This window comes from Lipophrys pholis, assembly GCF_963383615.2.
Source record: "Lipophrys pholis genome assembly, chromosome: 5".
NCBI lineage: Eukaryota > Metazoa > Chordata > Actinopteri > Blenniiformes > Blenniidae > Lipophrys > Lipophrys pholis.
This window is the reverse complement of record NC_137628.1, coordinates 16,182,513-16,197,745: the sequence shown is the minus strand read 5'-3', so window position 1 is coordinate 16,197,745 and position 15,233 is coordinate 16,182,513. Positions and strand designations below refer to the sequence as shown.

Here is a 15,233-nt window from a genome sequence, read left to right as displayed (position 1 = left end):
ACGCCAGCTGGAGTCTTATTGAAGCGTAACTCTGCTGCATACGCATCACTGTCCACTATTTTATACATACATTTTACATGTGGCAATTACTTTGGCAGTTGAACTGAGTACTTAGTCGTATCATGCATACAGATTGTATGATTACAACTTGACATAATTTGCTTGTATGTCTGGAATCTAAATGGATTTTTTTCAAGATACTTTGTACGGTTATGAGGTAGTCCCCATCACATATACAGAAATTGATGCTTTTCTTTATAAGAAGGTGTAGAGCAGAGGCAAAGCTAAAATAGTTTGAAAATGGGACTGAAACTCATCCTGTTGACACACAATGATTGCAAACAAGGAACATTTGCCTCATACTCTCTAAAATGTGCTGACATGTCAATATTTTCCTGAATAACAGATATCCATGAATGTGAGTGTCGATGCTCAACCTTTAAAATAAATATTTATTTTTGGGTACTTTTCAAGACACTCAAGTAATACAAAATAAAATAAATATTTAAAAAATCAAGATAATCACACATGGACAATGAATAGATACAGCATCTGCTTGAAAAGTGCAGTCAAGCTTCCCCTGACAAAGAGCCAGGAATCCTGAACAGATGAGTTTGACTGTGATTGAAAGCGACAAAGCTCGTCAGCACAGTAAAGGTCAGGGGTGAATCAATTCAAGAGTTGTGGGGGAGGCTACCTCAATGCTCTGCCCCTCATGGTAGTGACAGGTGAAAAGATACAGAAGATCTGAGAGTGGTTTTGTCATTTTGTCGTGGTAGCATACAACAGTGTTCTCCAAACTTGGTTCTGGGACCCTCTTGGGAGTGTCAGAGATCACGAGGCATTGTCTGCTAAAACTAGAATAACATTCTACTGCAGAACGTGAGAAACAAGCTCATGGTTTTGTATGTTCATTAGAGTGGGCGCGTCGGCCAAAATTTGTCATCACTTTATAATTTGTAAAATTGGAGGGCGGGTCTGCAGCACTGCTTGAAGGAAAATCATGGGCTTCCACCGAGAAACAGTCATGACAATATAATGAAAAGGGGGAAGATTAAAACAAGACAGTATGCAGTTCCACTCAAAACTTTCTGGCAAACTTCTCACAGTTCGCTTTAAGCTCATTATGTATGTTGCATGGTCAAAGCTGTTGGTTCCATTTGCCAGCAAAAGCAGCTGGAGGTGTTCATGCTGCGTTAGATAATCAGGATTACTCAGCAGACCAACGTTTGGACATGGCTGTGTCTAATCCACTGCGAAAAGTAATGTGTTGCTCATTTCTCAGTGCATTGCACTAAATATGAAGTAGCTAGGTGGACCTGCACGACAGGACTATAGCTTGTATGGACAAATTTGCATAACAGTACCGCATATAGACTGTTATAATGCCTTTGCGTGTCTCATGATGTTTTAAGACCAAGAAGATTTTCCTATTGGACTTTCTGAAGGAATTTGTTACAGGGAGTTATCTGTATAGGCATACAGTGCTTATGAAATTAGTTTTGCAATAAAGTACATAATGCTGGATTGTTTCATATGCCCGCTATTCCATTGGAGCATAGGGGGATAACTCATTGGGGATTTCAAGGAATTACTTTTCGGTTGCAATAATTTCCTTCTCGTAGAGTCTGCAATTGCAATGATTCTAATCCTCAAAGTCATTAAAACGTTTTGCATAGCAGAAGCTTAACTTTCAAAGAGATTAACTTTATCTAGTCGCATATAGAAAGAGTATACTGTGCTTCAGATGACGGTAAAGTTACTTTTTAACGTTGCGGTTTTTTTTTCAATGTGTTTTTATGAATTATTACATCGTCAGTTCAACTTATTGCGTTTAAAGTCTGTTACTCATTTATTTTCGTATAAGGTAACACTCGTGCTAATATTCTTAGTTAGCTGGGATTGGCTAAAACCCCCCAGTGAATCTAAGTTTGATATTGTTTACAGTTTACCTTAGTAAAGGACATATAAAGATAATGTCATAAATATCACTATTTGAACATCCAGGTCGGTTACCTCCTGGTGAGTGTTTCAATACACTCTGTCTCTATCAGTATCACATCGGCCAGTGACCTGTTCTCTGAGATCCTGGAAACGAACTACCTGCTAAAAAGCCAGGAAAAGTGTACAAGTTTGGCAATCTGGGCTTTTAAGGCAATATGGGGGGGGATCTTGCTTATATTATTTGATTTGACATCTGTTTATCACTTTCAGTATTTTAACTGAAAAATAAAAAACCTTTGCTCATCACTGTATGTTGTGGTTCAAACTGAATGATGATTATCAACACGTATCAAGTAGATATATAAAGACAATAAACAATCCTGGTTTTATCATCCGGAGTAATTTCAACTCCTCTGCAGATGTTAATTTGAACAGTTTATGTCAATAAGTCTTTGTCTTGTTTCAGATCCTGGTCCATGTCGGCTTCCTTACAGAAGAATCTGGAGATGTTTTCAGTCCCAAGGTGCTGAAGGGGGGGCCTCTGGGAGAGATGGTCCAGTGGGCTGACATCTTGACAGCCCTTCATGTTCTGGGACACAACCTCAAGATTTCCATGTCTGTCAAGGAGCTTCAGGGGTGAGTTTCTCATTTGCACTGTCTCACTATATTGAATGTTTAACTTGCTGTTGGTTCTCGGGAATTTTTAATCCTCATTAACATCCTTCCCAATTCCTCATTCATCAACTCCATGTATCGCTTCCAATTAGCTGCTTCCTGCTTGTATGCAGACCAAACTATGCCAGACTGTGTTGTCAAGACTAATTTATAAAAGAGCCAACAAACATTCAATTGAATGAGAGTTACTACTGAAAAGGTAAATTTCCGTTCTTTTGCTTACTAACTGCGGTATGTTTTCAAGCCTTTTAGTCTCTAAATCTGTATTCTATTGTTCACATTCACCCAAACAGATGCACACACCAATGGGGGGGGGGGGGGGGGGGCTGTAGTTTACCCCCATGACAAGTAATGTTGGGTTTGGTGCCTTGCCCAAGACACCTTAGACACTTGTATTAACGAACCAAAGAATAGAAACACAATGATCAGCGAGAGTCAAAGCTCATACAGCCTTAGACCTCAGGATTGTTGGACAATCAGCTCTGAGAGCCGGGCCACAGCCGAGTAAGCATCATTAAGGTTACTGATTTGCAATGCCAAGTAAACAGTTTGATTGTTTCAGCAAAAGTGATCCATAAAATGGCACTGTCTTTCGCTCTAAGATTCATCAGTAACTATATCACCGATGATGATGTGTTTATTAGGTCCAAATCAAAATACTCCCCACCCTGTGACCCTTAATGACAACGTTGAAACCAAACAGATGACCTTCTGCAATTCTCCTGTTAGCATCAGGTAGTCCACATGAAAGAGGTCTGCACTCTGATTATAGCGCCTTCCCACTTAACCTAAAGATTAGACACGAGGGCACTTAGGTCCTGTTGATTTATTTGTGACGGTATTGATCGTATATTGGCGTGCCCCACAGTTTCCTGTCAGTGGGATTGCGTTGGTGTGTCCTTTTATCCCGTGTCAGCACGCTTGTATGTTTCTGCTGACGAATACAACTGTAGAGCCAGCACGCACATGTGAACGCACGCACACGCACACGCACACACACACACACACACACACACACACACACACACACACACACACACACACACACACACACACACACACACACACACACACACACACACACACACACACACAGGTGGATAGATGTAAATCTGCCGTGTTGAGAAAGATCCCTTCAGGCTTGTTCTGACCAGTCTGTGCTATCGACTCCACAGCGGAAGCTGTGTAAATCACAATCTTGTCATCTTTGCTGAAGATAAATGGCCAATGTTGTACAAGAAATTATGAATAGGTGTTAGTGTGAAAAGACAAAACCGAATCATACAGGGTGATCTCTTTGTTCAGCCTTGATTGGACCAATAGTCTTTGTCTTTCTGCCGTCGTTGATCACTGTGATGACAAGGGTACAGGATATAGATCAATATAATGATGCCCACAGAGAACCCGCTGTTCCCTGTATTCCAGCCTGCGCTCAAGCGGCGACAACTCGCACAAATCACAGAAGAAGTATTGTATTGACGCCAAGCCTTTGGCAGTCATTTTGTAGACATATGACACTTTCAGAGGGGGCGGGAGAGAGTGGAAAAAATCCAGAGGAATTCTGTAGTTAAAAAATGACTTTAGAGATGGCAGGGACATCCACAAGGCTGAGGTCGCTTGTCAGGTTCAAAATGGATGGCGGAATCATTTTTACGACAAATGTATCATGGTGGTGTCCGGCCAGTCACAATTTCAAGATAGAATTATAGAAACTCTCACCACACATGTTCTAATCTCTTAGGTGACTGTGCAATATCTTCATACATAGAAACCAGCATGGACAACTACATTATCCACCAGGTCACACATGAATTGGCTTTGAAAGGAATAAAAATGTATTTGTCTCACTACTTTAAAAACACTTTGTGAGAAATCAACTTTGGCTCCTGATGTTCATCTTTGCACATGAATTGTTGCAGGAAAGTGAAACGAGGAAGGACTATGCAGTTATCATTTTTGTGTTGATGTATCGCACTTTGTTCTCACATTTTTCATTTCCCCTTGGTCCCGGCTTCCACTGAAACAAAAAACATTGAGAGTTAAGGTTGCACTGAGGCGATAAGGCTGTCACAGAGATGTACTGTGAAAATAAAAATGCTCTCCTCTACTTTGTAATGCCCCGTACATTTCTTTCAAACCTGGTAATAGTTTTATTGATCTGTGGTTTATCATTCTGTGTAGAAAGCTTTATAGCTACAGTGGGATGTTTATAGTGTTCTAAGTGAACCTGATGGTAATATATTACAAACGATAATGTAATTGTAAAGAGTCCATGTTGTTAAACTATCAGGTAAAAATCAATTCCAGTCAAATAAATTCCACTCTTAAAGGATGCTTTGTTTTAGATATGGTGCTAATGTAAAAGGTGCTTATTGGTGCTATGCCGAAACAAACAGCGCATGTAAAAAACAATGTAGCCACCATATTTTCTGCCTCGTGGCTGAAACAAACGAAACCACACAGTGATTCGTGATTTCAAAGTGTAATTGCTGATTTTCTGCTTGTTGGCACAATGGAATACACATAGAATGAAACCAGTATCTGTAAAAGAATACACTGATCAGAGTATTTTCTTGAAAGCAAACTCGGATGTATTTCAGTGTGGTTTTTCTGAACGTGAACTTATATGTGCTACATAACAGGACGATCTCAAAAAAGATATACATGTATTCCTATTACCTTATCACTAATTGTATTAGTGTTATCATAGAGTCTGTGTTTGTTAACATTTAAATCGCTAAAATAGCATTTAAAATTATGACATCAGACTTTCTTGAAAAAATGTGATAATTTTTCCTCTCAAATTAATTGTTGAAGTCTGTTATTGTTGCTTGGACTTCTTTGTCCACTTGTTCATTATGATTGGTCCCATATACATTTAATTTCATTATATCTAATTATTCTAATGTCACATTTTAGTGAACACTTTTCATATACAGTATGAATTACTCTAGTTTTGTTTTTATATTTTACTGTCTGAAAGATGTTTAGTTGATTGATTTATTAAAAAATGCAACATCTTGAACGTTTCTGTCTTTGACAGTCAGATGGCTAACGTGGACAAAACAAGACAGATGCCGATGTCGGCCAGAGACAATATTAAATAAATCCCGTGAACTGTTTGTTCAGTCCGAAACAGTCAAGCTGATCAAGGCAAAAGGAAAACCAGGCAGTTGGACAACAATTACCTCAAAGAGGCTGCTGAGTCAAAGTTAAGTCTAAACACAGACTTGGAAACAGCTTTGCTCTCCTTTGGGCAGAGTGCTGACCAAATGTAAAACAAACAAGAACAAAGAAGTGCCCAGGGTCCATCCATCGCCTCGATTCTTCGACTCCACATTGGTTTCTGTGTCCACATGGTGTGTACACCGCTCCGATAACTACATCAGAGAGCTGTGATTGGCTCAAGAAGAGGCAGAGGGTAGCTGTAATTGGCCACTGTGGGGACGATTAGGTCTGGAGTTGTGTTACTGTGTATAACATACACACTGGTTTATAGTTCCTAGTCAGCACTGCAGTCAGGTGGGGAGACATAATTCACCAGAGACAGACGCAGAGAGCGCGGAGAGACTCACAATGGGCAAACAATGACTTCACACTGATATAACTCTGGGTACAATAAAGTGTGCTCCACTGATATTAATAGCCTTTGTCTTGTGGCCTGCGGGTCATAATGTTATCGGAATCATACGTTTAATTGCTCGCACTGACATACAAATATTTCAGTCTCAAGGTTGTCATTGTGCACATGATGGGATGAGAGACAATGGTCATGTAGAGGACTCTCACGGCAAAAGAAAATGTAAGGAAGTACAGCAAAGTGCTGAGCTTGTTTCTATTGAATGAGAGACATTTTGTATTCAAATATGCAAAAAAAAGTTTGAAGGCTCACTGATAAATGCCATCCTTTTGTTTTGAATCATGCACTGCCCTTCATTTATGCATGAAGCTGATTTTATAGCGCCTTTCACTTGCCTACACAGCAGCACACCAACCTGACAGGTTTTTTGCATTTCACCTTCTCTGCTGAATGTGCATTCCTCACAACGTATGCTTACTAAGTTGCTGAAGTTGAACTTCGTGCCAGTTGCATCATTGACTTACAGGAAATGTATTAGTGTGATTGGGAGGAAAGACTGGAGCAAAAGTGGAAAGGTGGACGAGTAGAAAGTTCAATAATAGTGGGAGATGAAAAAACCTGGCACAAACTAAGCAGTAATGACCTTTTGCAGTGCGTAACCTGTAGCACACAATGGACATATTGAAGAAGTAGTTATTGAACAGTGAAGTAGCGTGGAACCGCTGCTGTTTTCCTTTAGCGTCATAGCACTGGTATAAAACAACTTGTGTGGGTGTTACAGGAGAGTTGACAGAGGTGACACACATAAAAGAAGCAAGCTGTAAAAAAAATAAAAATTTGAATCTATATATTTGAAATACGTGGCTGCTGCTGTTCAAAAAGTGTTACATTCATCAGATGTCATTGAGTTGTTTCTGAACATCTGTCACATTGAATTTACCATCCTTTCTTCTTTGTTCACTGAAGGGTGCAAAACCACACTGAAGGCTGGCTGCAGGGTCCTTGCCGGTGCTGTTTATTTTATTTCTTACTGAAAAACAAGAATTTCAATGAAGGCAGAAACATTTTTAAAAACGTAGTCGCTGGCTTAGTATGCACAATGTGCACATCAATGGGAAATCTAGGTCAAAATATAGTGAAAGTCTTCTTCGACGGTTTGTCCTTTTTTTTTAAAAGAAAATTCTTTAACATGTAACTACAATTCCAACAACACTGAGGCACAATAGGAATCTGGGCATCTCAAATCCTCATTAACTTAAATTTGGTTTTCAGCAGATCACAGCCAGCATATCAGACGTTGTAAAGAAGACAAGTTAAACTTTTTCTTTAATTCACTATAGCAATACATCTCAAAGTTCTAACAGAGCTATGCTTAGTATTCGATAGAATTCACACCGGTGAACACGGAGTGAAGTGAACAGTTGTATGGTGGTGTGTTCAAACTTGTATTTGAAGATAATTGGTGACTGTGAATTGGATGCAAGAGTGAGTGTGTGAGCTTCTGTCCCTGCTCTGTGTGATGGACTGGTGACTTGTCCGGGAGGCACCCAGCCTACACACATAACATCAGCTATTTTGAGAATATTTGGCCTCTTTTTCAGAGTCACAGTAAAACTGTTGTTTTCTTTCCTACAGTCTCACAACTCACTGCTGCCTAATGCATTTAATCAAGATTCAATGATGCTATAAGTTAGTGCTGATGTTATGATTTGATATTGTGGGTAAATGCTATTACCTAATCACTTTTTTGCGTTTTACATTATTTGTTTAAGTTGGTGAGTCAGGGAGTCCTCTGCCAACAGGAGACGAGATAGTTGTCAGTTTTACTGACAGTTAACAGTTTCTCCAATGGCCAGCTGTCCACAAATGTTTCACACTTTAAAATCCAGCTGCACTATAAAACCTCATTTACTTTTTATGGACGAGTGCAATGCCAAATAGATTATGTCTGTATTTAAAAGATTTTTACTTCCACTAGTGCTTAGTTTTTGCTCTTTTCCTTTTACCGTTCAGGATTCAGATGTCAACCAATCAGGGTATTTCTCACCATTCTTAGTTTATTATGTTTCAGGACTGTGGGAAGGAAATAGGGTACTCAGAGTAATCCTGCACATACATGAGGAGGACATGTAAATTCCACAGAGAAAGACTCTTACGCCCATCCCAGAATCAAACTCAGGACATTCTCACCGTGAGGCGAGAGTAGTAACCGTCATGGAAACAAAATGAGGTCCTTATACCTGAAACAGTACATTTCACACATAAAGTAGTAGTTGTAAAGTGTATGTGTGTTGTGTGTGTTTTTTCTATGTTTACTTCCTGGCTGCTTCATTTATTCCCACTGGATTCTCAGTATTTTAATGTCTCATTTCTCTGAGTAAAGATCAGCCCTGCTGGTTAGCAACTTTTGTTTGTTTATTTATTCCTGAACAGGTCATCAATATTAATAGCCTATAAATCCTTGGGTGACACGTTGAAGTGGTAACAGTCACATTTTTACTTTGGATTTGAACCTTTTAACGATTTTGCAATGTGAGTTTTCCATCACTTAGTATCTGCAAGTCCTTCAGTCTCCATCAGTCCTCCATCTGTTTTAACAGGACTACAAACCCAGATGAATAGTATATGGGTAAAAGATTTGTCCCTCCATGTTTGAATTTAATAAATATCATAAATGGCCTAATAGCTATAAGTATGTCAGATCCCGTTAGTCCTGACAGTATAGGAATGTGTTTATTTGAGAAGGCCATCTGTAAGAGATATTCAATGCAATGGCAGCATGCAATAAAAAAAAAAACCCACTACTGGTTTGCATCATAAGCTCATTTTTTAAGTCAAGCTTTTCAGATCAGAGATGGCTTTCATAACAGAAGAGATTATTGCAAATAGTGCTATCCTCTGACGTAATGCAATGTTGAATAAAACTGGATGTGTCTTCAGATCCTCTCACTTGTGCACTTGTTTTCTTTCTGTACTGTGTTTGCTCTTACATGAACATTGTGGTTCTGCTCTCTCTGCGAATGCTTCACCTTCCTCTAATCAATGTTCTTCCCTTCCTATCAAACTCATGTCATTCATGATCCTGTTGCCCGCAGCAAGAATTTGATATTGTCAAGAACTGTCGATGAACTTTTGAGCTGTAGAACCTTTGTAGTTTTACCAATGAAAAAAATAATATTTTTGTGAAGGTGAAAATTGTCATTTTTAGGGTGTTCTGTATTTAGTTGTGAGATGTTTTTCTTTTTCCATAAAAAGGCCACGAGATGTTGCAGTGTTGTTCTGGGTATCTGTGTTCCTCAGAACCCTTCTCAGTTTTCTAGCTTTCACTTTGTTTCTCCCAGAGAGCGACTGTCTCTGCATGTCTGTCCTTCTTCTGTCACCCCCCCCCCCCCCCCCCCCAACAGCTCCACTCCCTCACCTTCCTCCATCATTACGCTGAAGCCTGTAGCGAGACTGAAGTCAGTGACCTCAGTTCAACTCTTTCCTTTTCACAGGCTGACTATGGACCGCCTTATTATACCTGCCTCAAGCAGATAAGACCGTACGCATGCCCACACATCCTCTTTGAACCCTCAGTCTTGTTTTTCCTTGCCTCTGTTTCGCAATTAGGTTGTTACCTCTTTCCTTAGATTGCTGCTTTCTCTTATTTTTTTCATTACCTTTGTGTTTTTCTACTCTCTCTGACTTTGTCGTGCAAGCAAGACAACTTGTAAAGCAGCTGACTCAAAACATTATTATACAATAGGCTGGAAATGCGGGAGAGAAGCGTTTCCTATTAAAAAATATCCAAAGTTTGAGCTCTGAAGGGATTGTGTATGCCATCGTTTTATTCAAGAGAAGCTGCTGAGGTGTGTGAAATTCCTAAAGAGACTGTGAATTTGATTCCTTTTTAAGTGAAACTGTAGCATATTAACATTAATCAGCTGTGGGAGACAAGATTTTGCATGTGGCGTGTGTGAGAGTGAGCGTCAGCGTGTCTCTTTGTTAAAAAAACTAGAGCGTAGAAATGAGTGGTACGCTTCACTCTGCATCGTTTTGTCGGCTGTAAGCGACTGAGTTAGCAAAAAGAAACTACGAGCAAGCTCCTCTCCGCTCATTCCTTTCCTGCTTCCTATACACTCCCTTCCTCTCTTGTTTTGTGTCCCCAAGTCTTCTTTTTTTTTGACTTCCACCTTCCACTATCTCTGTTTCGTGTCTTTCTCCCTACAGCCGTTCCCCTTTAAACTCAAATCAATGTGCTTGTTAGCAACTTCACAGATGTTTTTTTGTGTATTTCATCACCCTTACTTGTACATCTAACCCCTAACAGACACAGACATCACAGTAACACGCACATTTGGTAATGATTTCCCATTTCCTCTGTCTCAATTCACCAAAACCGGGAAAGAAAGAAATATAACAATCATGGCCCACGGGCGACTTCTGTTATTGGCGTTGCTTTGACTCACATCTCATGGCATTGCTTCTAATTGGTCTGCATGACACAACTGGGGCACAGACAAACAAATAAGACAAACTGCTTCTTATGCTGCTTTGGCGTGATCCTCAGTGTACTTACATGAATGTGGGAGTCTACTGGTACACTTACCCTTGTAAAATTGTATTTTTAGAACCAAAGCACGGGGACAGTTTTATAACGTGAAAAAAAAAAAAAGCCTCCCTCTCAAGTCGTGATTCAAACTGAATATTGTGATATGAGGACGGATCTCTGAAAATCCACTCATGTATCAGAAAACACAGAACAGATTTGGCTCACAGTCTTCAAAATAAGAGAGTTTATACAATTCATATGTTCAAAACATTATTTTATGGCTGTTGGATTTTCAACAAATATACCATAAGCAAAGCCTTCTTAAAATTTCAGTGGCAATATTACTGTATGTTTTAGAAGATCATGTTATATATGCGTGGCACACTAATGAATCTCGTTTGTGATTGGAGGTCATTGTCAGCATGATGGCTTGTTTATGGGTGAAAAGCTAAATTTTTCTGTTTAGAGGTAGTTTATGAATTGTTAAGACGTCATAACTTCTCTGTTATGGATAGAAGAAATACCTATTGCTGTGTGTTGTAATAGGATGCACTATGCCCCTTAATGTCTTTGGTTTTGGTCCACTGAGGGATATAAACAGATATAAAGAAAGCCACACTCGATTCTTGGCAATGTGGTCAGAGAGAAACAGAAGACCAGCAGAGGAAAGCCTTTTTCTTTTTTTCTTTTTTTTTTTTTTTAGTTGATGCCCAACGGCCTAAATGACCTTCCACTGTGCTTGGACACGTTCAAACTGTACGGACAACAGACAAACTAATGAGCAATGCAGCCACAAATCTACATTTTATTGTATAATTTTAATACGTATTGACTAATTATCACTTTTTTTAGATTGATGGTAATCAGTCCATGCTATTAGCACCATGCTATTATCACTAATACTGTTTAGAAAAATGTAAACATTTCTTGTTTTTTTTTCACTGACATGTTTCATTAAATTGGATTTACTTACATGTAAGGTACTCTTTTTAAATACCCTTTCATTTATTATTAACGCTTTTACATGGGTAGTGTTCATTTAAAACTTATAAAAATGTCTTTCAATTCCAACATTAACAGTACCTGTGCAGCTAATGAGCTAATAGAAACATATGGTATCAGTCAAAACAACTATCTGGAATATCTTCAGCTTAAGTCAATAATACAAACTAAGTTCAAACTAGAACAGATTAACCTGAACTTACCTCAGACAGTGACAAATCTCCTGAAGATCTCAGCACCTAAACCACTTTCTAAAATTATCTCAATCCTGTCAGGTTCAAATATCTCAATATCCCTTCCCACCTTCAAATGGGAAGATCTCAACATCAACAGAGACCCAACGTTTTGGTCAGAAATCTGCACAAATACATTCAAAATGAGCAAAAACCCCAATATACAGCTCATACAATACAAGGTCCTTCACAGAGTTCATTACACAGGACAAAGGATGTTCAAGATGGGGCTCACTCCCACTAACATATGTTCAAACTGCACAGGTGATCTCCCCGATACCTATTTACACGCACTTTGGCTTTGTACGCCAGTCCAAACGTTCTGGCAAAAGATTTGTGAAGATTTATCGTTATGCCTGGGCCACCCTATTCCAGTCTCACCTTCACTTTGCTTGTTAGGAGATCTCACAGAAATTAAAAGAGAAAAAAATTAGTCCTGCATGCTCCTGGTTTCCCTAAGCGTCGCAAAAAAGGCGATCCTCATGAACTGGAAATCCAAAAGTAATCTGAATATAAAGTTATTTAAAAACTTACTTCTAGACCACATCACATTGGAGAGAATGTCTGCTTGTAGGAAAAATCATTTGACACAATTTGAGTCCACATGGTCTCCAATAATTAAATACACCATGTAGCCCTGTGGGGGGGTGGTGGCTCCACCCCGGGGCTCTGGGGACCGTCAGTGGTTGGGGCGTCGTGGCTTTGGTGGTCGGTGGCTCTGCGGGCTTGGGGGGGTCCTAGCGTCTATGCTGGGGGGCTGCGGCCTGGCCTGGGGAGTCCTGGCGGGTGTGTGGGGGGGGACTGCTCTGGGCCGGGGGTTTGCCCGCTGGGTTGGGGTGGGGGGGCTGGGCGTCGGGCCCCGGCTGGGCTGTCGGGGGTTGTGGGGCGGAGCGTCCGGTCCCTGGGGGGGCGGGGCCTCCCCCTTTCCGGTGGGGGTGCCCGCTGCGGCGCTGGGGGTGGGTCCTCCCTCTGGCCCCCTCCCCCGGTGGGGCGGGTTGGCCTCTGCTGCCGCGCTCCGGGTCTGCCTCGCTCCCGGATTGGGGGGAGCGGGGGACGGGGGGGCTCCGGGTTCTGGATGGACGGTTGACTGAGAGTGACCTCCAGGGCCTGATATATGTGTGTGTGTGTGTGTGTGTGTGTGTGTGTGTGTGTGTGTGTGTGTGTGTGTGTGTGTGTGTGTGTGTGTGTGTGTGTGCGGGGGTTGGGGTGTGGGGTGTGGGTGTGTGTGTGTGTGTGTGTGTGTGTGTGTGTGTGTGTGTGTGTGTGTGTGTGTGTGTGTGTGTGTGTGTGTGGGTGTGCGCGAATGAGGCCTCCGGCCGGGCTCGCACTGGGCCCTGCGAGTCTCGGACTCTGCTGTCTGGCTGTTGGGTGGGGTGGGGGCTCCCTGCCCGGGTCCCCTTACGGCGCCTTGTCGGGGGGGGTGTGGCTCCCCGGGTCCTAGGCCGGCCGCTCGGGGGTGGGGTGGGGCAGCGCGCGGGGTCCAGCTGGGCCAAGGTCTTCGCGACTTGGGGACCCCCTCCCTCAGAACCCTCCCTGCCTTACCTCACCTTATATTACTCCACAATAGTGAACAGTGGGGTGGTGCCTAGGTGGGTGATCCGGGCTACTTAACTGCGGTCTGGGTCCTCCCCCGACTTTGCACCACCCACAATTTTAACCACAAAAAGAAAAAAAAAAAAAAAAAAAAACCAGTACCTGTGCAGCACGGAGTATAAAGATGGCTACGGGAGGCCAGTCTCTGTTGGCTGCAGAGCCGAAACAGTTAGCTGTGGTCGAATAGAGTGAAGAGCAGGACAGACTGATGTAGCGAGAGGATGTGTGTTTGAGACAAGGTGTGTGTTTGTTCATCCAGACTCAGTCACAGAGGGCTTTTTATTCACTCTTACTCTGGAATGGGAGCAGACGAGGAGTGTTCTTGCACTGAATAGACTCCGCGGCCTGGGGACACATTGAACCGAGCTTCAGTAAAACCGACACTGTCGACCATTTATCAGCAGCCTTTTCTGCGCCGGGCTTTATTTCTCAAAAGACATTACCTCAGGCCACGAGAGACACAAATGAGGAGTTGGACAACGTGTACTCTAATTTAATTTCATGTAGTTACACATTCTCGTAAAGTGGTCCGCACATCCGTCTGGCCCCTCACAGCTCTCACTCCGACACTTAACTAGGATGTTGGCGTTCTCACAGCTGAGTCATGTGTCATGGGTCTTGTGTCATGGAAATGAACACAAACCTTGAAAGAAGTGAGGAGAGCATTTAAATATAATATAAATCATTGGATGGCGCATTTTAATGATAAAGATGAATTTAGTTACTTTTCCTTGTAGTATGCAACTTCTGTAAGGTTATGCCAGCGTGTGGTCTCAGGATATTACCTGTAACCCGCTACAATTGAAACGACTATAAATCTTACATAAATGAATTATCTAGAAGCATTTGGCCTACAGTGAAAGTTCTTTTATGTTCTCAATGAATATACATATAAATGAAAGGTTGCTTCTAAAACAGTCCTACCCATCCACAAATTGTATTGTTGATCCTGAGGCAATTAGATGTGTATTTGTAAATAACCACAACAGGAGGTTGGTTTCTTTTGTTTGGTTTCCACAGCTATTGGGAGTGCTGTTCAGGGGTCCAGTCGTCAGCCTAACCAAAATCATAAACGTCTTAATTTTTCTCTTTTTTTCATACATTTTTAACAATCAACTCTCTCCCAATCAAAAATTCAGCTTTTGACAATATGAAAGGAAAGGCATCGCACACACACACACACAGAGAGACTTTGTCAGATCCGCTGTTTATTAGGGATATGGTTAAAATAACAGTGTGATAGAGCACAAACTAAAAAATGAAAATGTACTACGTGCCATAGATAGTGTGAGTACAGCAAAAAAAAAAAAAGTAATTTTATTCTTTGCTTCAGATAAATAATGAACCCTGGCTTGAAAGACTATGGACCTAGATAATGATTACTAATTGGTTCTCAGTGCACTGGTGCATCACCATTGCTGATAAATAACCATACAGCACCTGCTGTGCAAGCACATAGTCATCCATTTTGATGTTGGGACAGTTTGCAGCCATACATTAAAAATATCCATAGTTACTTCATCAGGTATGTGCATCATAAAGCTAATCTGGTGAAGATCGCGTACTTTGTAGTATCCCTTCAATCATCCCTATGTATGTCTTATCATTACCCTTTCCACAAGTTATTTTATCATGTGCCTGCACATTTGTTTTATATTCTGGGTCAGCCCTTCAT

The 15,233-nt window shown here is 41.2% G+C and overlaps 1 protein-coding gene across 2 annotated transcripts in view; it reads left to right on the top strand.

Moving 5' to 3' along the window:
- The window catches only part of LOC308110071 (alpha-1,6-mannosylglycoprotein 6-beta-N-acetylglucosaminyltransferase B-like), a 119,095-nt gene that overhangs the window by 64,537 nt on the left and 39,325 nt on the right, over window positions 1–15,233 (top strand). For both annotated transcript variants that reach the window (XM_080464128.1, XM_080464127.1), the window contains one exon: window positions 2,411–2,580. In XM_080464128.1, the coding sequence (XP_080320254.1) occupies window positions 2,411–2,580 (170 nt within the window). The remainder of the gene's footprint in view (window positions 1–2,410; window positions 2,581–15,233) is intronic.